We start from the raw sequence: 24,093 nt of genomic DNA, 5'->3' as shown, positions 1-24,093 counted from the left end.
GAGGGAAATGAAGAATTGATTATCTGGGGTCATTTTCTTGAAACTTGCATCTAATTCCTATTTATGCTCATTGGAATAAAGAAGAGCGTTTCTGTAACAAATTAAGAACATGCATAACCTGTTATGACACAGTCATAGATGTATAATAATATGGTCTAGAATTACAGTACTCTCTTGAAGTACATCATATTCAAAATTCACTGGAGATGTCTTAGAGACATCTGTTGTAATTACAGGAACATGGTTTCTAATTCATTTAATTCCCTTTCCTACCTAAACTGTACATATAAGTGAATTTTAAGAGACTGTATAAATAAATTTTTAATTACAAAATGATGTTATACAATACATTATTAATAATAACCAACAATGCATAATGTTTATGCATGAGGCCATTACAAAGACAAGCTAATGTATGTCAATTCTAAAGGAATGCTCTAATTTGTCCTGAATTTGTGAATGAAGTTGGATCCGTGATGCAAGCCAATGAACGCAGTAGCACAGAGTGGTTTAGCATGCTTTTCTTACAGTCAAGAAATACCTAGTACTTAGGGCATTTAAGAGGTATTTAAGATTTGTTCATCACACATGACCAAGATATTTTTTCAGCAAGCCATGCGGTCGTGAAATTTGGAATAACACCATCGAGTTGACTACCTTTGTCAGACAGGTGCAGAATAAAATGGTTCGAGAGCGTCCAAGAAAGGTGTACAATCCTTACATTTCAGCACATAGAAATCACAGTCCCCGTGGGGCCAAAGGGTCTGCCGGGGCGTGGTTAACTTCGCTGTGCTAGCGATAACAGATTTCTGAAATCTCCATGGCCAACTCCAGACAGTCGCTGGTCTCGTGGCAAGATTCAAACAGGCTGCAGTCCACGTCACAGTTGCAGTTGCAGTCATTCCGAGGGTGGCTTTCATCCGAGGTGTGGTGATACCTGTGAGAGGGGCAGCATAGGTTGGTACACACCGTCTCGCATGTATCCGGGAGCATCAGGAGACAGTCCCAAAACTGGCAGAACAGACAGGTGAGGATGAGGGAGGCACACTCCTCTGTTTCAAGAAGTAGAAGAAAAAATTAATACTGGCACATAGGGGGTGTCTCTGAAGGACAGGCATGTGTGGCGGCGTGCTTGATAACTTTATGGCCAACTCTTAATTGTCCGTATTAGGGGGGATGTACACCATTATTCTCCCCTGCTTCCCCGCCCCCATGCAGTACTCACTCTGCTTAAGTAATTGTTTTATTAACTTCCTGAGCATTTCTATTGATTCCACATAATCTGGTTATTTAAAGTGCTGTCACTTTTCTAAATTCTTTTATTTACTTTGCCTGCAGAGGTGCTGGGAAGCCACACAATGAGCCACGTCTCTGGAAACCTTGCAGTTGTCTGAAAAATAGCTGGTCCTCCCCAGGTGCAGGGAGCTTTCAGGAGCAGTTGGAGTTGGGGACAAAGAGAGACGGTACCAATTTCCGGCTTCTCGGCACCAATTTCCGGCTTCTCGTCACCAGGCTTTCTCATTTGTATGGTGTGGATTCCCATAAATCCGCCATACCCACATTCACATGCAAGTGGAAAGCACATTTCAAAACCCATATCCATAATTTTTTTAAATTGCCATAGTTTTTATTTCGGGTGTATTTTATTTTTAATCCCTGTGTCCTTTGTCCTCCAGTTTTGTGAAGCCTTGATTCTATATTCACGTTATATGAAATACGTCATCATATGCTTTCACATCATATGCCTGAAAGCGTAGAAATCTTCTCAATCCTCCTTAAGAAAACTGGTTTAAAAATTTACTACCACAGACTTGTAAAAATTGGAAAAGTGTCTCTAAGGTATTGAAGGTAATTGGTAATTCTCGCCAAGCAGCTGTGATGGGTTATAGATTATTATATTTTTTTGTTTCCATAAAGGGAATTAGTTAGAAGATGTAGCAGCTCTCTTGTTAAAATCATAACTTTTTCTTTTTTAGTTAAAAACTCTCAAAAATATGTGAGCACTTTATAAATGGGTAGGTAAGCATGTTTACGTGACATACCATCTAATTGATGAAAATCAGTGTCTTGAAGATTGTTGATGGTTGAAGGTAACATTGTGGCACGAGCTGGAGAAAAAGCTCCTCCTTCGGATGGGTGGATCAAGCAGTTAACGTTAGATTTGCATAAGGATTCATTTTGTCTCCAGTAAAAATGCTAATGTTAATAACTTTTGGTTTTCAGGCTTGCTCTTGGGTTCTGACTGTTCTTAGAGCCCTGTTCATTTACTTCCAACAATATTTTCCAGAAAACATTTTTGCTTTTATTGTTCATGTATTTGTTCATCCTTGAAAGGAGGGGAGAGCATGGAAACTTGCTCTAAAGGGGAACAAATGTTTTGAAGAAATGTATTGTAGAGTCATTATATAAAGGTCTAAAATGACCTTGCATGTAGGTAAACAAAAATCTTCCTCCTTGCCTCTGTCCCACGCTCTGTCCCTGCCTCACACGCCCTCCTTCTCTTTCTTCCCAATCAGATGGTAATAAAGAGCCTCAAGGTGACTTTTATGACTACTTTAATTGCTATATATTGTTGCAGGTGCTGCGACGGTACCTAAGTATTTCTGGTTTAGGCAGCATATCCCACAATACCTCGAGGCTGTATGTACTCATCTCTTTGCCAGATGGGGTGCATTTTTTTATTCACTTGAAGCCAGCTTCCAGCATGTGGCCAAGTCACCCATTTAAGTCGCCACAAACCACCCACAAAAATTCAGGAGTTAGTTAGTACAGTACATAGACTATTTTACGTATGCATTTCTGAAGAGGGCATCCTGGTGGTCAAAGATATGGAGCATAAAACCTCATCATCTTTTACTAAAGCCAGGAAGGCTACTAGAGCAGCCCCTGGAAAAGAGGAAGATCTCAGTAGAAAATATTCCAAGTAACTGCTCCATATTCCTCAGGCTAGAAGCTCTAGAGGCTTATGATCATGATCGATGATCATATAAAAATGATCCCACTCGATCTTTGTCCTTGGTAGATGTCAGGGTCAAAGTTTGATTTGCAGGTGAGTTAGGGTGGGAGCTGGTGACGTGGGGATCAGAGTTGGGCTTTCCTAGCCAAGTGTGAAGAACCTTTTTGTGAAATGGCCTTATAATTTCCTAAGGGCATATAATCTTTTGGTTTAATTCCTTTTGCCAATGTTTTCTCAAGTTGGCAGACTCTGGAGGTCTCTGCTTCTGATGTACCCCGTAGATTTTATTTACACGCTCACAAAAACGTTTGGCCTATTCCTTTGGCCAAACTGGTATTTGTTTTCTCCTATTTTGCATTTGAGAATAGAGCTCCCTGCTCTTTCCGCCATGTATAAGTCAGTCCTTTTTATTTGGTTATAAAAGGCAGAGCCTCTTGCCCAAAAAAACATGGCAACATCGGTGAATTGAAAACAGATTTTTCCGAACTTTCAAGAGTGTTGAAAACTTTTCCTAAAAGGCACATTAAATAATTCTACACGGGCAGGCTAAACTGTTTTGCATATGGGCAATTTTTGTTTGCACAAAAGTAACATAAGCAGTTCAGGGGGAAATTTGCAAGTGTTTGAAAAGAGAGTCGGACTTCTCCTTCTCCTGAATGGGTGTACTTTCCTTTGCCTGCCCTATTTCTTGGGCTTTAACATTTAATAAACACAATCTGCAAAGTCAGAGCCCATGATTAGCACCTCTTCTCTCAGTCCATCTCAAAGAGTGTACTGTGCATCCGTCACCCTTCATGGCTTCTGCAGTGTCTTCAAGACTTCTCGCCCTCACCAAGGCTAGTCTGCACCACGGCTCTGCCTCATTCCCCATTCCACAAACCTGTCTTTCCTCTGGCTTTCTCTTGTGAATGGCTCTTGCACACTCACATGAACAGAAAGCTGGGACTCATTCTTGTCATTTTACTTTTCCCCATCATGCTGTCCCCCTGTCCAATTTCCTGCTGAGTTCTGCACATTCTGTTTCATATTGGTATGTGAAACCCATAAGCCACTACCTGCCTCCAGGGCCACTGCCTTCGTTCTAGCTACTATCGGCCACTGTCAAGTCCAAAGCAGTAGCCTCCTTTCGAACACACTGGTTTTTACACGAGTCCTGCTCAGATTTGTCTTCTCCTGTGAAGTTTTTTCACTGGAAATAAGAACTCACATCCTGGTCTTAGCCCATATGCCTGTATATAGGATCCTGCTTGTATCTCTGGCTTCTTATCTTGATGTCCTCCTCACTGACTGCACTCCACCCACACTGGTTGGCTTTCAGATCCTGGGATACACCAAGCTCTGAGCCTTTGTGCACGCTCTCTTTGGTCTGTGTCCCTTAAACCCCGGCCTCACAGCTTGACTTGATTCCTACTCAAACTCTGAGTCTTTAGATCAAAATACCTTCTCTCTAAATCACATCCTCTTGAAACTCTCATAGCACTCTATTTTTTCCTCATGGTACTGACCAGCTAACTGGCTTATTAATGAGTTTCTCTCCCTACTCCTAGCTGAGTTACAAGAAAGACGTATCTCCCATTGAGTGAAAGAATGAGGAAATGAATGATGGGAGGTAAATAACGTGGTCCCCATTTTTCAGATGAAAAGGACTAAGGCTCAAGGATTGTCCCTGACTGTCTTCAATTTTTCAGCTTGAAGGTGGTGGGGGAGACGTTCAAACGTCATCTTTCTGGATCCAGAGCCTGTGTTCTCTTATCCGTTGTTACATTGGAGGCAAGTGCTCAGCCCTCTGTACTTGCATAGGTCCTGAAGTGAGCCTGAGTTGCGTACTATCACAATTCTTTTATAGATGGAGAAACAGTGGCTTAGGGAATTTAAGAAGTGCAGGAAATGGTGGGGCCACAATTGACTCAAACTGTCCCCTCCAGAGCTCTTAAGCCTGCAGCTGGCCTGCCCTTCAGAAAGCTCATACCTCTGTCAGGATCCAACATGGCATAGGACGCTGCCGGCTTATGGAAGACCTGCTCTCCCTTCTCTTCCCGGCTCCTACCTTGCTCTGCTCTGTATTCCCAAGACTGCTAAAGTCTATTTTCCAGGTTCTGTCAAGTGGCTTCCTACCAACTTCAGCCAGTGGGAAGCAGTGACAGGAAATGGGGAGGTGAGGCGGTGATGGGGAAGAGAAGGGAATGCCCGGGGTATTTCTCCTTCCCTCTCTCTGCTTTGAGTGGTGTCTCAGGTGTATCTTCCCCTTGGTTTTTATCTCTTTCTGAATATCCTTTTTTCTGTGGCTCCTGTTAATGCCACTCACTAGTGGTCTGTCAACCAGTGGTTAGTCACTAGTGGCCTACAAGCTAAGGCCAGTACACTCCTTGTTTACCGGTGGCCTGGAGGGACCAAGGGAAGAGGGGGCAGAGCCTTGTTGCTAAGTCCTGGGAGGCCTCACTCTTCCCTTACTTGGCTTGTCACCTCTCCTCATATCTTTGTAACTAGGTCTCTGTACATTGAAAGCCCTTTATTGACCTCCCCGGCATCCTGGCCTTGGCTGTAATCACTGCTCTCAGGGCGCCTGTCTCGCTTTTCCACCTCTTACCTCCTTAAACCTGGATCAGGGAAGGTTCAAGATGGAGCCAAGACCTGCAGGCCATGCAGCCAAAATCGGTATTTGGGAGCAAGGAGCCAGGGAAAAAACGCTCTCATGTTGTTTCATTTCCTTTTTACACCCCTAGGGCACCTTTAGGACATTGGGGCTGTAATGTGCTAGGCGATACCCTAATGATACTAAAGGATTAACGCGGCCTCCCGAGTGCTAAATGTACAGCTGGGGACTGGCTAATTAAGAGGGAGAATCAGTCTCATTAGAAAAGATCATGTTTAATTATAGTGGAAAAGGTAACAATGCAAGGAGTTTCCACCGGGGTATCAGAGATCAGCCTCACAGTCATGGTCCCGTACTCACTGGGTTTGCCCTCCCAGCTTTCAATCTTGTCACCATGATGCCTGGAATTAAGAGGAGGGAGGGACAGAGGCAGATGCAGCTGTTCACTCAGCTCCAGAACATTCACCTGCTCATTTGGGAATCACTATCCAAAGTAGCAAGAACGTGGTTCTTCCGGAAGGGGTCCTGCGTAAATGACATTTCCCCCGGCCCCGCCCTGTCCGCCTCAAAGCAAAGCAATAAAAAAAGGGAAATAAACCTGTCTCAAACCCAATATTCCAATATGTGAATGGGTAATGAGTGGTCACAGCAAATTCAGCATAATCATGAGATTCATGGCACAGTGGCTCCAACTAATTACTCAAAAGTTTTTGGTCAAAAAGTCTAAAAATTGGCTCCCACTCCTCCAACATTAAGTTCTTTTTTTTTTTTTTTTTTTGAAGTCTGTAATGTAGAATAGGAATAAATAAAGTGTGACTGAATGCCTTTCTCTAGCTGGGGTATCATCCCTGATGTTATCAATTTTAATAGCTACTTAAATATGTCAAGATCTATTTAAGTTCAGACAAGCACAACTAACGTTCAAGTCAGTTCTTTAGAACGAGGATGACTAGATTTGGGTGATACTTAGTAAATTTGTGCTTATGTTTTTTTCTGAGCAAATGAACTGAAATAATTATAAAATTGAAACATTTTATAAGGTGACACTACTGCATTTAATTGTATGAAATTTACAGTGTAGAAAATGTAATCATTTTATTCAGTAGTCCATGGTGTAATTAAGACTATTCTTTTGAGGGATCTTGTATTTATGATTTTCCTCTTCCACCTGGATGAGACGTCTCACATTCAAAATTATACATCAATTAGGTATATTCTCAAGATTCTTTTTAAGGAGGCTGTTTTCGAGTATTGTGTGTATCCTTGATTTTATTACCCACAGGGATGCCTTTGCAATCAGAAGGTAGAAACAGAAGCAGAGACACAGATAGTGCTCTGGACTTTTTCCATTTTATTCGGGAAAGGGACCACACAGGATGAGCCACAATTTAATAATAAAGTAATGTTGCAGCACATAGTGTGTGATGTGCAGTAAAGATCCTTTTAAATTCCCATCAGAGCACACACCATGAACTGTGCTAATGGATGTAACACATTTTACAAAATCTGCATGTGTGAGGCTTTTCCATTCTGTTTTAAGTGGGGCAATGTATATAAATAATAGATATTAGCAATTAAGCATCCATTCCTATGCACTCATTTATACATTTGAAAATAAATTAACCACAAACTACATGAAAGTGGATGCAATCTTCTCTTTTCCCTTCTGTTTCCCCTGCTGTTCCTGAAAGATATTTCTGTATTTATCTCAGTACGAACAATGACCCCAGCTCTCAATTTCTGCATCCTTAAATTAATTACTATAAAAATTCTCTGACTTAACTCTTGATATCCTTGATGTAGGCTGTTTAAGATAAGGAGAGCTTCCTCTCTACATTTGTGGTCCCTAGTTTGAGTGTGTCACTCTCTTATCCAGATACCAAAAATTCGTGGGTCACTGGTGAGGGGAGTTCACAACACAGGAATGGATTAGTGGGCTGCCACGTGTGTTGTCAGCCTACAATTGTAGTTTTCTAGGTTGTTCCAGCTTCTCAGTTAGCGCTGAAGAAAAATAGTCTAATTCAACTGTCCTCATGAATCTCCTTTGCTCTTTTGGAATCAACAATAACAACAACAACAAAGAGTACGTTGGTTCTTTTCCTGCATGAGGCGCCTGATTATCTGTTGTCATTTTCATGGAGTAGTCATTCTGGCCCTTCCCTGAGAATACAAGGGTTCAGGTATCATCTTCCCTATGCCAGCCCTTCTCATTCTCCCCGGATCCCTGGTAGGACCAATCAGAGCGGTTCTGGACGGCACTGTGTTGTACTCTGTGGATATGTACAATGGTAATTCCTAATTCTGGGGTCATTACAACCAAGACCCATTACACATAAGATCCATGGATCCCTGATATAATCGGTTCCTTATTGCCTGTTTTCTTGATTGCCGTGAAACTCTGGCAAAGCCAGAAAGTTGGGCATCATCCTGAATTTGAGGTGGTAACCCAGAAGGCCTCTGGCCAAAGCTGGCCCAAAGCTATGTACTGCTGGGAGGGGCCAGGGCTTCATAAATGAAATAGAAGGATTGTCAACACCTAAGCGATTCAGAGATTTCCCATAACACTCTGGACCTGGCAACTCTCAGCCTCCATTTCCTTCTGGCAACGATTAGCTGGGGCTCAGTAGTGGCGGCTCTCTTCACCTTGCCACGGTCCTCGCCCACCCCTATTGTTCACTGCCCGTCACCTTCATCATTCACATTGTCTCCTGGCAGCTGCAAGCAATTGTGTCTATATAGCTTCTGGTCTGAAGTGTCTATGACAATGTGTGCATAAGATCGTAAATAACATGTGTTAGAAATCTCTCCCCTTACTTTCTAAAATCAGAACCAGAATGAAAGCAAAAATCACATATCTATTATGTGCCAGGTTCTGTATTGGATCCTTTATATATGTTATTTCATTTGATCTTCAAAACACCCTATGATGTGTTGTTACTAGCTCTATTATATATAACTGAGAGACTGAGATTCAGAGATGCTAAAAGACTTATCCACGTTTATGCAGTTAATAAATTTCAGAGCCAGGAATGAAACGGATGTGAGTCCAAAGTTTCTGCTAATACAAAGTCTATTTATTTATTTTTTCTTATTTTCAAAAAGAAAATGTTAATTTAAATCTAGACTAGAAACTATGACCTATTATATTTTCCTTTGAGAGACTGCAAGCTCTCTTTAAAATGCAAATGTAGATAGGGAACACTACAAAATTCTTGAATGGTTTATGTCTTCTGTAAAGGTCACTGCAAAGTCACCCTGAGTAAAATCCATGTGTCTTGGTGTGGAGTCCATGACTTTGAACTTGACTATGATGATCCTTCAGCACTAAATCAATTTGAGGTTGGCTTGGCGAAAGGGAATGTGCCTTTTATGTCCTATACAGGGGTGGTTTGGTGTAGGTTTGCACTGATCTGAATGCCCAGGAGGTGACATCAGCTAGAGTAACTAAACGTTCTTTACTGCTTCCTGATGGAAGCATCTTCATATTTCTTTACAGTCTACATGTATACATTTCCAGCATTTTAATACCATTCCACTCTGCCTTCTTCTCTCAGCCTAGAGACAGGGGCTGAACAGTCCCAGATTTGAGAAAAGTTTGCCGTTTTTCTTTATCCACATCATAACGCCATAGCAAGCATCATTATACCCCACTCCAGCTATTTAAAACACTTTGCCTCCGATTTCCAGCTTTGAGAGCAAACAATCTGCCAAGCACCTCATAATTGCAGAGTGACCTTGACATGTGTCATTCACCAGGATTTTCAAATCGAAGCCTTCCTGTTTAATATTCATAAAGGCTCTTTTTTTTCCCTAACAGCATATGTGATGATTTTACAGGGGCGGGGGCTGGGGAGCTTTATTTAGAGATGGGTTGATTCTGAGAAACGTACCATCAGTGTCTCTCTGATGAACTGAAGTATCAGTTTGGAGGTAGGAAAATTTCGTTTGGCATTCTTCAAGGGAGGACAGTGATGTGCTGAATTCTGACAGTTTTTTCTCACCGGGGGTTTCCTTGGCTGGTCCATCTGTGATATTGAATTCGGATACTGAATTTATAATGATAGCATTAATGGGTTTCTCGTCTGCATGCTTTTCATTTGTGAGTTGCATATCTAGATGAAAAAAGAAAACACACATACACAAACCCACTATAGTTGACATGACCTCGTGATCTCAGAATGGACATTGGCAGAAAACTTCACACTCTAGACTTTTGTAAGAATAAGATCTTATTTAAGAGAATGAAGCATCATTGAACAGGATCATTTTGAATAAAAATATAAGTAAGAACAGAAGAGGCCATCATTATAAAATTTTACACATTCCAAGTTTCCCTATTGAGTAATTTGTAACACTTATGTCTACTGTGTGTGTGTTTTTTTAAAATCACTTATTTATTTATTTATCTTAGTGGTGGGTGGAGAGAATCAAAGATTCATTCACTTGGATCAATGAAATCAGTTGGTGGTCAGTTTGTTGTCAAAGTGCTTTCTGGATGCCAGGAGCAGCAGAAGGGTTGTAAATGCTGAGTGCTGCTTCACAATGTTGTCATCTCCATCAAATTGTTCTGTTTCTTCCTATAAACCTCAGTTTCCTCCTCTGTATAAGAGAAGTGGTTATAAATCAACAGTCTAGAAGCTCATTCCTGTTGCTGCTCCTGGAGACTCTCAGTTAACCATTCTTTTCCCTGCCTTGGCATTTGTTAGGCTCCTAGTCAGGTGATCCTTTATATGGGCTTTGGGAGTGTGCTTTTTGGAACGTGTTTTATTTTATATAACCACCTAGAAAGGAATCTCCAGCAAAGTCCTAGACTGAGAATCTGGTTTGAAGAGTCATAGAGAAGGCCAAGAATCCCTAGGTGCCTCATGTATTATAGAGCTCCCATATTCATTCATTCATTCATTCATTCCCACCTAATAACTGAGGGTCTCTTATATAGGAAGCATTGCGCTGGGCACTGGGGGTACAGTGGTACCTGAGACAGGTATGGTCCCCACCTTTCACAAGCATCAAATGTGTTAGCTGAGAAATAACTAAGTCATAATACTGAGGAGTGTATCACAGAGAAACACAGCAAGAAACTATGTTAGAGAGAGAACCAGACTGGGTTGTGACTTACCTATACCCATTAAACAGAATCCTAAAGTTGAGGAAAAGAGTTAAAAGAAGGTATTCTCGAACCTGTGGACCAGCTGGTTCCTAGGGACAACTTAAGACCTAAACAAGTGGCAGCCCTGGTCATTTGGCAGCGCTCCCGGGAGATGGTGAAGGTTCATTCTGGAGATGTGCATTCTTGTTGTTAGCGTCATGCCTGGTTGATCCAACGATGCTCACTGAGTGACTAGAATAGCCAGTACAACTACCCACCTGGTTTTCCCCATGCTCACCCAGCTCGGTTCAAGAACTATCTTCTGGCCATCATCCATTTTCATCATCTTTTCAAAAGTTGCTTCTTCCTTTCGGGCAAATGGAAAACTCTGCAGGGTCCTCCCTCCTGGGGCAGTGGTTCCCAGACCACGTAAACAGTAGAATAACCTGGGAAATCTTTTAAAACTTTGGAATTTTTGTTAAAGCTCAGGTAACCCTTCCCATCCTCCAACAGATTAGGCCACAGCTCTGCGGGAATCTTTGAAGCTCCCTATGGGAAGTTCCAGAGGCTTGTGACTGGCATGGGAACTTTCAGTACAGTTCACACACTTGTCTTAGGCCATGCTTGTTTTTTTTCTCAGCCTCCAAACAACCTTGGCTTTCGATAAGGTTTGCTTTCTATACCCTCCCCCTTAGATTGCTGGCTAAGTCTCTTGCTTATGCTTTGATTCACTCTCTAGTGGACTGGCTAGAACTTGGGGGTCATGAAAACATCCCTCATGAATAGCAGTTAATGTAACTGTGAATACATAGAATTAACTCAACCAATGGGGAAACTCCAAGCTTCCTCCAACCCCAGAGAGATTCCCCAAATTAATGTTGCAACGACGATGATGTAAAAATAACAGTTTATTTTTCTTGCGTACCAAAGTGTCCTGTAATTAGCTAATATTACAGACAGCATTCAAGTTATGCCTTAGCATACTTACAGCAGTATTAATATTTGGAGATACATAGTACTTTGGGGAGATGGAGGATGTTTAACAGCATCCCTGTCCTCTACCCACTATGCCAATAGCACCCATTGTCCTAGGTTGAGATGAGCAAAAATGTCTGCAGATATTGCCAGATTTTGCCTGTGGGGCAAAGTCACCTAGATTGAAAATCAGACCACTGCTTTCTACACACCCCCACATACACAGTTGCATGCATTTTGTCAGGTTCCATGTTACCACTTATATACCTTATTTAGCTGAAGCATCACAAGGACTCCAGGAGGTAGTTACTGTCAGCCTCCCTGAACAGATGGAAACTGTGTGCATCGGATCGGTGTCCCCAGTTAACAGATGAATGAGTGTAACCAAAGCTTAGATTGTTTACTGAGACATGTTGCCCAAGTATGCCTCATTAGCAAATAATAGAACTAGGATTTGAACCCAGGCCTGGTGTGTTCCAAAAACTCTGTTCTTATTCTTGGGTGTATAGTCTACAACAGTATCTCAGATTTGTTCGAAGCTTTGATCTCTGCTTTCTAGCTGCTGAAACTGCCCACTAGCCAAACCCCCTTAACCTGAAATCCCATGATGTGTCACTGCTCAAGATCCAGCCTGGGAAATATCTCACTTTACACATGCCTCTCTCCCTGAGAAGTCTCTGCAAAGCAAAACTACCTTCTTGCACACTCAGGGAATCCTGCGTCTTCACTTACAGCTGCTTTATACTGTACGTTAAAGAGCAGCTCAGAAAGAGCTGATAGATAACGAAACCTTGATGAGCATAGAGATTGCGGCGGCTATTTACTTACGGGATTAATTAACAATCAGTTCAAATTATCACACGTAGTCAGGCTGCATGTAATTTAAATTGCTTTTGCACAAAGTAATTCAGGAACAAAAAAAATGTTGGATAGAGGTTACTGGAATGTAAGAACATGCGGAGAATACTGTATACAGCCAAGTGGTATATGATTCTCTTTTTAATTTTGCGACAATTTTAAGTATAGCATTTTGAATCTAAGTGGTGTGTTACATTAAGCAACCATTTGGAGCCACTGGGTTTGTACTGAGAGAATTTTATGGAGAAGTTAAACTGCCATTCATAAAGTTATTTTAATTCTATATCTCTGTTTATATTTTTATTTTTTTTCATTCCCCAGTGGGAACTATCTGTTGCTCATTAGAAAATCATCTGACATACACACATTTCAGAACCCAGTCTGTTCAACCCAGAATTCTGACATCTGAAGTGAGTCATAATTTTTGGGTGACTGTGACTGACATCTTCCATCTTTTATAGATGGAAAGCTAACAATAAATTTCCCGGATTTGTCTTTGTGGTGTTATTTGACATTGTATCCAAAGTATTATAAAGTAGCAGAGGCTAAAAGGAGAAACACGTAAAAAGTGGCATCACAACTCCTGCAGAGAAAACGATTTTGGAATTAAATAAGGAACTCGTGACACTATATTTGGGATGTTATACATAGTTCTTGACATTAACTAGAGAAAATAATTTTTTAACAGATTAAAAAAACACCAAAATTAGGACAAAAATTAGAAGCTCAACTGTATTTCTAAGGGAAAAAAATTAAAGTGTGTCTCAAAAGTCAGTGAGATAGAAAATTCATGTTTGGGCTAGAAGTAATTGCAGAACCAATGGGCATAAACTTAAGTAACAGAAAAGACAGACAGTTAATTAATTTTTTATTACCATTGAGCAAATGTTATTAATTTAATTCAATTAACATTTATTGAGTACCCACATGCAATAGATGAATCAATATGTCAGGAGCTATTAATTTATTTACTTTAAGTTATTAAGGAAACACTTTAATGATTTTCATTTTTGCTCACTAAATGTGACTTTGTAATTTTTGCATCTATGCATTCTCTATTTGGGGGTATATACAGATATATATGCCTTCCAATTATAAATAAGTAGCATCTCTTCTGCCCTAACTGCTCTGATTCTACTCTTGTTTTCCTCTCTCCCTCCCCCTTCCGTTCCTTCCTCCCTTCCCCTTCTTTTCCTTCTCTTCTTCTCTCTCAGTTTAATTCACAGACCTGCCCTTTCTCTGTTATTGGTTTCTTTTTTTCCCCTCTCTCTCTGGTTCGTTCCTTCAGTGTGTTCATTCCTTTATTCCTATCTTTCTCCCCTTAGTTCCTTTCCTAGTACTCTACCCCTGAAGGTCATATTTGTCCACACTCACAATTTAATTATTTTCTTTGTGAGGCCGGACCCCCAAACTCTGTGTAGTTTGTCAGCCATTTAGGCTACATTTACTGAGCATAAGCTATGTGTCCGCCCTATACTGGGTGCTGGGAGACTCAAAGAATATCAAATAGTTTTGGTCTTTAAGAGGCCCACAGTCATCACAAATTGTAATGACACACTTTACTGGCTGTTGGACATCTTATCTGAGTTACCCGCTAATCTTTCACAATTAGTATATCTCTTTCTACTAAGCCCCTATTCTTCTCCCTCAACTGGGTTACACTGGCTATCCCTGGAGAACTCATATTTCAATTTCTTTTCATTGTATTGTCATTTTTAATGTTTATATATTTGCTTAGAGAGATAGAGACAGAGACAGAGAGAACATACATACAAGGGGAGGAGGGGCAAAGAGAGAGGGAGAGAGAATCCCAAGCAGGCTCCCACACTCAGCCCAGAGCCCAACACAGGACTTGGTCCCAGGAAAAGCAGGATCATGACCTGAGCCAGAATCAAGAGTTGGACACTTAACTCATTGAGCCACCCAGGCACCCTGTTTGGTCATTTAAAAAGAAAATCTCTTAGAAAGTTGCCCCATCCATCCATCTAATTATTTACCAGCTCTTATTTATTTTTTCCTTTTATTTTTTTAAGTTTACATATTGATTTTGAGAGAGAATGTGAGAGTGAGAGTGAGGGAGGGGAAGAGAGAGAGAGAATCCCAAGCAGGTTCTGCACTGTCCGTGCAGAGCCAGACACAGGGCTCAAACTCATGAACCATGAGATCATGACCTGAGCTGAAATCAAAAGTCAGATACTTAACCTACTAAGCCACCCAGGCGCCCCATATTTTTCCTTTTAAAAATATTACAAGTGCATCTCTGATTTCCATCACTACATCTCGAGATTTATCCTCTCTATTCTTATATCTTGAGATATGTCTGTCACCGTTGGCCACCAACTATAGTGACCACGCTTCCCAAGACATCTTATACACTGAAATCGAAATGATGTTTTGAGTTATATTCTTCTGATCCTATTACCCGTTAAATAAATCAAACCAAAGTACACACACATCATGCACACACAAATCTGAATAGCTCATTATTACCACAATATTTCCCCATTCTCCTGTTCTGAATTAATCTATGCATTCTATTGCCAAATTGTCTTTTGAAAAAGGTAGCTTATTGTTAAGTTTTTCTTGTAAGTGGTAAACTCTAGAAGCCTATGTGAATGTTGTCAAATAAGTCATTAAAGCAGGGTGATTTTAATTTTAATTCTGAATCAAAATGTTTACAGTGTGTATTTAAAATATATGGGCCATTTCTAAAGCTATCACAAAAAGTTATATTTTCCCTTGGATTTAAACTGTACTCTAGTATACTCTAGATAATTTAATACTGTAATTATCTGTGGTTGAAATCAGATCGAAGCAGACAGGTGATGTTTCAAGGTATCAGTTACCAAACTATCACTGAGTAATTTTGGTTAGTATATATGGTTAATTGAAGCAACACCAAAGAGGTAAAAAAAAAACTTTTTTTCCCCTTTGTGTGTAAAGTTTGTAAAGGTCACACAACTGTCAGAAATGATTTTTATTGTTCTCACTAGAAGATATGGGTTGCATTAGCCACAACGTGGTAGGTAAGAACACAAAATACAAAAGCATTCGACATGATAGAGCATGCTGAAAACTATTAGAAGGAGCTAGAATCACATTTTCTAAAGGTACAGAGAATTATTATTCTTATATTGTGTACAGTCTGGGAACTGATACTGTGGTTGGAGAAGACAGAACAAAATTAGGAAGACGAGGATTTCCCAGTGCTGACAAAAGCATAATAAAAGGTAACCGGTACTTAAAGAAGCTGTATTGAAAAACACACAGACACGTTTTCAATTTTGGAAGCTGAGTCGGGGATAATTGTCTCAAACTGAGGGATGAAAATATTCTCACCTTTTTGAAATGAATGGCAGTAAGTTAGGGATGGCATAATCCATCGTTATATCCTAGTGGACAGGACAAAACAAAGTGCTGGGTTCATTAAATCTCTTTTTTGGAGGGAAGAGGAATAAATGAGGTAAATTTATTGGACATTTTTTTTCCCTGTAATTTTCAAATGCCGGCTCTGGTAAGGAGAGGTCCTTTAAAGACTTTCAGGTGAAAACACTAGTTTTCTATATCCTTGTTTTGTCTTCTTTGGTGCTTCAACTAAAACTGCCCCAGAAAACGTTAGATGAAATGCTTATCAAAGGCCATGACAAGGGGACATTTTAAGCCTTTTCAATCAGCATTAGTAAATTTTTTTTTTTTTTAAGGAGAGAAGACGCAAAAGACTATTATTTCTCCAGATACAATAGCAGTGAGTGTTCAAGGTGGAAAGGATTAAAGAGGAAAAGAGAACTGAGAGAAGTTGACACAGCCCCCTGGCCAAACTTCTTCCACACCTGCAAAGCGTCTTCAATCTTTTGGGTGGGAGTGGGTTTTTTGGTGCAATGCTCTTAGATGGTTATGTTTTCTGCTCCCTGCTACACTTTGCACCTGCAGACAGACATAGGCCAAGTGATATACTTTTATAGCTAGATCCTAAGCTTGTAACAAGGAACAATTCAGTCCTAGGTGGTGACTGAATCTTCTTTAGACATGAAAACAGTTTGCAATTATGAGTCTCCAATTCATTTGTATGCAGTTACCTTGAGTTTAATGTTTGCATAACGTGTCTCAAGAAATAAAAATTATGTTATCTTGGGGAAAAAATTGGCTAGCGGTTTTTATAGCTTGATGCACTTGGATTAGTAATAGGTTTAGGGCTTTAAAAATATCAGTGAAGCCAACCAGGCTATAAACTCATGCATAATTGGTATTATATATACAGTGACTTTTTTATTGTCAGTATTTAAATATAAATGTTAAAAATTAAGCTATAATTATTCAAACTATTCTCTATTATGTCCAAACCATCACAATTTATTCACCCCAACTAAGTGAATGTCACTTAAAGTCTCTTCCTTGTATGCTCTCATTTGAGGCTCGCAACACTGTCCTCAAGTATTATCACTCCTATGTGAATGATAAAATGGGTGGAATGTCAGAGGTTTTTGTGGCTTGCCCAAGATTACCCTGCTGCTTAGGGGCAGATTGCACTTATGTCTTCTTCTTCTTTTTTTTAATGTTCATTTATTTTTGAGAGAGAGCGAGAGCGTGCACATGAATGGAGGAGGGGCAGAAGGAGGGGGAGATACAGAATCAGAAGCAGACTCCAGGCTCCGAGCTGTCAGCACAGAGCTCAACGTAGGGCTCGAACTCACAGACTGCGAGATCATGACCTGAGCCAAAGTCGGATGCTTAACCGACTGAGTTGCCCAGGCTCCCCTCACTAATGTCTTCTCACTAGTGTGACAGTCAAACTTTACATTCAGAAATTGCTTTATGAAACCAGGCACCCTGATAGGATATCCAGATACTTTTCTGAAGTATAACTCCTGATGGTTCTCTCTCCAGGTTACTTGACCCTGCTGGTAGTTGACGAGGGAGGTGCTGTATGTGTGCTCAAAATCAGAGCTCCTACAAAAGACTGCAGTTTCCATATCCCCTCAAAGCCCAGTGCAAGTGCCATCTTCTGTGGGAAGTTTCCAACAATGCCCACCCCCCACTCCAAGTGAAATGCATGGTTCCCATTGGGAGTCCTCCAAGGCCTGGGTTGATATCTGATTTTTTTGTGTGTGTGCTGTGACCCATTGTGGATGTATCTCTCTTCCCCTTTCTGTTGCGAGCTCCTTGCGGAAATGCATGCTCCATTCATTGTCAATTTCCCAGCACCTAGCACAGTGTCTAGCAGAAAGCAAATGTTAAATAAATTTCAAATGACTGATGGGCTGACTGACAGATTGAGTGTGGGGTGTCTCAGCTTTCAGTTGACAATTGACTCATTTTCCCGGGGACAGGTTTTCTGAGTACGTCTTCCATTGGTCTTCCTCCCCCACTCTCGATATGCCAGTGAATCCTGATGAAAGTCTAAAAATTTTCTTTTGTGTTAAAATACATATTAATTTTTATTTTGATTTGAAGGCAACATTTGCATTTATATCTGTAAAACTGGGAAGAATATAAAAAGACACAAAGAAAATGAAATCCCCTATGATTCTACCATTATTAATACGTTACGGGTTTGCTTCACCAGAAGACAATCGAAATATTTGGTGTATAAATACCTCTCTATATGTCAGATCTGGAATATGCATATATATTAAAATTAGAATAGAAAAAGTGTATTTTTACATATATTCTAATTTTAATATATTCTAATATTATATATGTGTGTGTGTATATATATATCACTGATGTATACTACTTCTAATGTGTGTCACTCACTTTAATATATATATTATATATAGTGCTTCCAAGACATGTCACTCACTCTTTTAGGACCTTTGCATATATTAACTCATTTAATATCCTCGGCAATTCTGTGGTAGGTACTACTGGAGTCATCCCCAGTTTTTGGACGGGGACACTTCAGTACAGGGATATGATGTAACTTACTCAAAGTCACACAACAAGCAATGGAGGAAGCTGCATCTTGAACTTAGCCATCTGGCTCCAAGTTCACACTTCTAACCATGAGGCTATATTGTCTTCTAGATGGAGATGTGAAAAAAAGAACCATATCAGGATTTTACTGAATACATTATATAGGTCACCATCATATCATGAGTATTTCTCTATATCCTAAAGATTACATAAAAACACCCTTGGGTCTCAGCTTAACCGTCATGTCTTTGGAGAGGCCTTTTCTTATGCTAAACCTAAAGCTGCATTTCTCAGTTGGGGCAGATTTTGGCAGTGGCTGGAGACATGTGTTATTGTCATGGTTAGAGTGAGTGCATTTAGTAGGGTGAGTGGCCCAAGGGATGCTGCTGGATATCCTTTGGTGCACAAGAACTCCTTCCCCCCATGCCAAACGGTATACAAAGACTGTGGTTTTAGCTGTCAATAGTGCTGAGGTTGAGGAATCCACGTACAAAGCAGTCCCAGGCTCTCGCCAATGGCCACTTCTGTCATCTCTCTGTCTCATTGTCTCCAGAGTACTTTCCAGTATTCTGAAAATGTTTAGTTTATGAGTTTGTTGAATTGCCTGTGGAGTCCGAGTCTCTTCTCTCCTTGGCTAAAATATCACCTTTATGAGAGTTTTGTCTATCTCAGTGAATTGCTCTATCCTAGAAGAGTACCTGAGACAGAGTAGGTATCTAATAAGTAAGGAGTCAAAGAATGCATGGCATTTCTTGCATGATATATCATGAATTGCTTAACAGTTTCCCCATTCAAGAAAAATGTAGATTGTTTCCTTTTTTTGCGACTTTATATACTCTTAAACATTAGTTTCGTGAATCTTTTCATATATGTATTTATTTAGATAGGTTGAATTTGTAGGGAAGGAACTATTGCATTGATGACCTGATTTCTGAATATGATGTACTAATTACTGACTTCCAGAAAGATTGTATCAATTTATACTTACACCAACAGTGATCAGAAGTTTGCTGTTCCCAGGCCAATTTAGGTTTTACCAATAAAATCAGTCATTTTAATCAGTTTGAAAAGAACTTTGAGTCAAGTTTCTAAATCTTCTACATCCGAAAAGACAGCCTTTAACTCTCAAGAGAGATAGAAGGCCTTTTTTGTTTTTTCATATTCACTGCTTTTCTGAGGAATTTTGGTTCCACAGCTTGATTCATGGTAATTTGGAGGTCTCCTGCACTGTATGGGATTAGATAGGTAAAGACAGTCAGGTGTTTGTAGATCAATAAATGTTGACAATGTTTACTGGACAGTTGACAGTTGGATTTGGTTTTTGTAGCTGGTTCTCTCACCTCTGTGTTCTGAGGGGATATATCCGTTGACAGACTTTGGAGGCTCCCTGTTTGCTTCTAGAGCTTGACCAGTTATTATCCATCCCTGATACGCCTGGATAGAACAGGGTATGATCTATACAGAGACCTGGAGAGGCCAGAAGTGAAGCCACACTGGAAGGCAGGGCAAGAAATAACCAGCAGAAGCAAATCACCTGCTTACTCACAACTCCTTTTGCCCATGTTGTGTGCCCAGTGTGTTGTGGAACCTCCGAATCTAACTGTGGGGTTAACTTTTATTTTCCTGTAGAACCACCTGATTGACTATAACCCTGTAGTCTCCAAAGTGGTATATGTATACCTAGGGGAGTTGCAAAACTATCCACGGGGGTTGGAGTACCTATTTACATGGACTTTTAAAAACTTCTAATATAATAGGTATTATTGCGTATTTTTTAACATAGATAGCAGTTAACAGGCAGCATATGTGACATGGGTGTGCCTGTGTCTCTGTATATAAGGTGGGCCTACTGTGTTCCCCCCTCCTTTTTTAACTATTAAAAGTTTACAATAAAAACTTTGGAGACTCCTGGCCTAAGTAATAGACTAAGGGCAGTTTTCTCTCCATCCCTGTCCACCTGAGGGAAAGTCACTTTTCTTATGCTTCCTTTTGGTAGCTGGGGTGTGGCTGCTGGAACATTTACAGCCACAGCAGCTGCAGTAGTGGCCTGGGTAGACTTTTCCTCTGAGTTTCTATAGTGGTAACAGGATTAACAGACTCTATTCTGGAAGTACTTGGGTGGCATAACACCTCCCAGCAGAACTATTCCTGACAAGGATGTGCAGATGGAAATGCATATTTATGTCACTTAAAGCCTACCAGAGACACAAGGATTTGAGCTATAACAATAAATAGAAAAAAAAAATCTCCAGCATTTTGGTAACCCATACTCAAGTGCATTGACTGCGCTTGGCGGAAGACCTACAGTTTGCTCTTTGTCCAAGCATAAAATATTCAGCCTTCAAGTGTGTTAAGGTAGACGATCCTGAATATATTTTAGAGTTGTAAAACAAGCGACTATGAAGTTTGGTTAAAATTTCAGGTCTTAAGAAAATAACAGGACAGTTCTATGAAGTGTTTGGGCCATTTCAAGGGAAAAAAAGTCTCCTTTAATCAAAGCATCCCATTATTCTATTTATTAATCATGGTGGGTTTAAAACTCATTTCCAGAGGCCAAAGAGTCTAATCATGAAGGCTTTCTGTTTAAATACCTTTTTAGCAATCCCTGGTATACCTTCTGCTAGCTCTCCTCTAAAATGCTTGTGACAGTATAGAAAAAGATAAATGCTCACATTCACAACATATGTGTTATGGTGACCTGGGAAATATTGACACTGCATATCAACCTTTAGTATTGAACTGAAGAATTCAGTGCGTCTGGCACTTATGCCAGGGAGAGGGAGAGGGACATGAACTGCCTTTTTCCCCTGGTTCCTGGCTCAGAAATCAATATCTTGTCACCCAGAAAGCGGGGTTGCCATGACTTTCGAAGAGGTGTGCTTTGCAATGTGCCCGGGGATTGGCAGTTCTTTGTCACTCTAGCCAATCCAGGTAGGGTTTGTCACAATACACGAGAGGAAAGCTCTCAGAAATTGTTCACCTTCCCATTAGGTAGCATGAAGAAGAACTCTGTGACGAAAAGAGACGATAATCTTAGGAAGCAAATTGAGATGAAAAGCCTACAAGATGGATCCAAAGGGACATGGTGAAATAAAAATTCTGAAAAAGTCAAAACTGTACTCACAAAATTAAAATCTGCCTTGGGGCAGCAAAGTCCGAGAAACTATTTTGGATTACAAAAATGAAGATTCTTTTCAAACACTCAGACAAGCAAAACTGTAGAAAGAACTGCCCTGAGCTGGTCCCCTAATCCTTCTTGTGTAAAACTAAAGTGCCAGAAGACAGCAGTATAACATTTTTTAAATTTTAAGGGAATAAAATGATGCCTTGATAATTTCATCCAATTTGACTTTTCTGGGTGGAAGTACAGTGAAGCATTGTCATTGTCATCATGCATTATCAGAAGAAAATATCCTACTCCGAAGAATCGCAATGAACACTTTCTTGAAACAATTATTTAAAGTCATATTTCCACTTTGTGAAAGAGCTAAAAGAAAGTCTGGCACTCAAGATTTGAGAAGCTGAGGCAAGGAAAGAACAACAAATTGTCCTGAAGACCCATCGATTAGCACAGAATAGAAATTACAGTGAAAATGTTGAGGTGGATTTCAACATTCACAAACCAACTCTGATTGGAGGCTACACAGCCAGACACCAGGAAGGGTGTGGAAGTATTTAGGCTCCTTTTAGGATGATATCTGGATGAAGAGTAAGGGAAGCTTTGCATTATTAATTTTTATTCTTGATGGTAGTAATAACTTGCAAGTTACATGTAGGAAAGATTCCCTGATAAGACCTCCACTCACAGAGGTGCTTTCTGAGTTTTCCAAATGAGCATGAATTTTCCAGTTTTCTGAACGTTTCAAGTTTTCTTAAATGAGGATTTCAGTGCAAAAGGCTGTCATAAAAGCTCAGGAAACTATATTTCCTATATTTCCTCATCCTTTTCCATATTTCCTTTTCCAAATGACAAATTAAAAATAAGGATCTTTAAACTGAGTGCTAATGTGATGATGTGGGTTAGGAATGAAGTTGGTCAAATAGAAACATTAGTGGCTGGCGTGGTGAGTGCAGTCCTCAGCAATTTTACTCTTTGGAAAGTGTTAGAAGTATTTCCTTTTTTATTTTTTAAGTTTATTTATTTTGAGAGAGAGAAAGAGAGAGGGAGAGAGAGTGCAGGGGAAATGCAGAGAGAGGAAGAGAGAGAGAGAGAGAGAGAGAGAGAGAGAGAGAATCCCAAGCAGGCTCTGCGTTGTCAGTACAGAGCCCATTACAAAGCTTGATCCCATGATCTGCACCATGAGATCATGACCTGAGCCCAAATCAAGAGTCGGATGCTTAACCAACTGAGCCAGGAAGTACAGTATTTCCTTTTTTTAATGAAAGGGGTGATGAAGGCCAAGTATTGTATTTTTATTCCTTTTTTTAACCTTTTTCTTTATTTTGAGAGAGAGAGAGCATGTGTGCATGAGTGGGGGAGAGGCAGAGAGAGAGAGGGAGAGAGAGAGAGAGAGAGAGAGAGAGAGAGAGGGAATCCCAAGCAGATTCTGCACTATCAATGCAGTGCCCCATGTGGGGCTCGATCTCATGAACCCTGAGATCATGACCTGAACCAAAACTAAGAGTCACACACTTAACTGACTGGGCCACCCATGCACCCCATTGTGTATTTTTTTCTTAAGCAATTTGCTAACTTATATTCATATAGAGAGGAGAAAGACTTAAGGCAGTTTGAACAGGACACTGTCCTGTGAATGTGTGAATGAAGGACACATCCATTTCAGAACTACATATGGATGCCAAAGAGGTCAGAACAAGGGCAGAGATCAACACAACAATGAAACTGCCGTACAACACTTTCAGTTCACTGCTTTTATAGACACTGTCTCATTTATCCGCGATTCCTTCCCTCCCAATAGCATCCTCAGCATGCACAAACATTTGCCCCTCCCGATTTTGTGAATGCCCTTTACAAGGTCAGTTTTGTACTTAGAGTTCCCTTCTTCTTGTCTCCCCTTACTGAGCTCCTGGTCATCACTCTAGACTGGGAAAGTGATACGTTATTCCATAACTACTTGTCACCTGCTACTGTACCTGGCAGTCTGGCCAGAAGTCAGGAATACAAGGATAAATGAAAACTGTGTTCTGCCTCGTGTACATTTCAGCCTTCCCTAACCTGTGAAAAAGAAGGTCTTTTCTGTGCTTCCATACCGCTGTGTGATAAGCGTGTCTTTCTCACTATGGGAGGAAGGAGCTCATGCCCCTTTGCTTAGCACAGTGCTTGACAGAGAAGTTGAATGTATGAAGGTATGGATCGGCTTACTAAATGGTGGGTAATAGAATGTTTAAATATGGTTCTCTGGCCTTTAGTCCTGTGCATTTTCATATATTACATTAAATCCAAATCAGGCATGATAAGAGCCAGTGCTGGTAAAGTATTTTCAAATAAGTTTTCAGAGATGGGGTGGGGGTGGGGTGGGGGCGTGCCTGAATGGCTCAAACTGTGAGGCGTCCAACTTCGGTTCAGATCATGGTCTCATAGTTCCTGAGTTCGAGCCCCAAGTTGGGCTCTCTGCTGTCAGTGCAGAACCCGCTTGGGATTCTCTGACTCTCTCTCTCTCTCAAAGATAAATAAGCAAACGTTAAAAATTAAAAGAAGGTTTCAGAGATGGAGTTATTGGAAATTCAATAGAATTATAGAATTTTTAG

The 24,093-nt window shown here is 40.4% G+C and overlaps 1 protein-coding gene across 4 annotated transcripts in view; it reads right to left on the bottom strand.

Annotated features, from left to right (window-relative positions):
* Positions 1 to 278: 278 nt before the first annotated feature.
* Positions 279 to 24,093, bottom strand: part of MDFIC2 (MyoD family inhibitor domain containing 2) — a 106,994-nt gene continuing 83,179 nt past the window's right edge. For 2 of the 4 annotated variants that reach the window (XM_029918600.1, XM_029918601.1), the window contains exons 4-5: positions 9,440 to 9,661; positions 703 to 1,052 (exon numbers count right to left, since the gene is read on the bottom strand). In XM_029918600.1, coding sequence (XP_029774460.1) covers positions 793 to 1,052; positions 9,440 to 9,661 — 482 coding nt within the window. In that variant the 3' untranslated portion in view covers positions 703 to 792. Of the gene's footprint in view, positions 1,053 to 9,439; positions 9,662 to 24,093 lie in introns of all 4 variants that reach the window. The other 2 variants (XM_029918599.1, XM_029918602.1) reach the window with 2 other exon arrangements.

Source organism: Suricata suricatta, chromosome 12 (genome assembly GCF_006229205.1).
Source record: "Suricata suricatta isolate VVHF042 chromosome 12, meerkat_22Aug2017_6uvM2_HiC, whole genome shotgun sequence".
NCBI lineage: Eukaryota > Metazoa > Chordata > Mammalia > Carnivora > Herpestidae > Suricata > Suricata suricatta.
The sequence above is the reverse complement of the archived record's forward strand: the minus strand, read 5'-3'. Positions and strand labels throughout refer to the sequence as shown.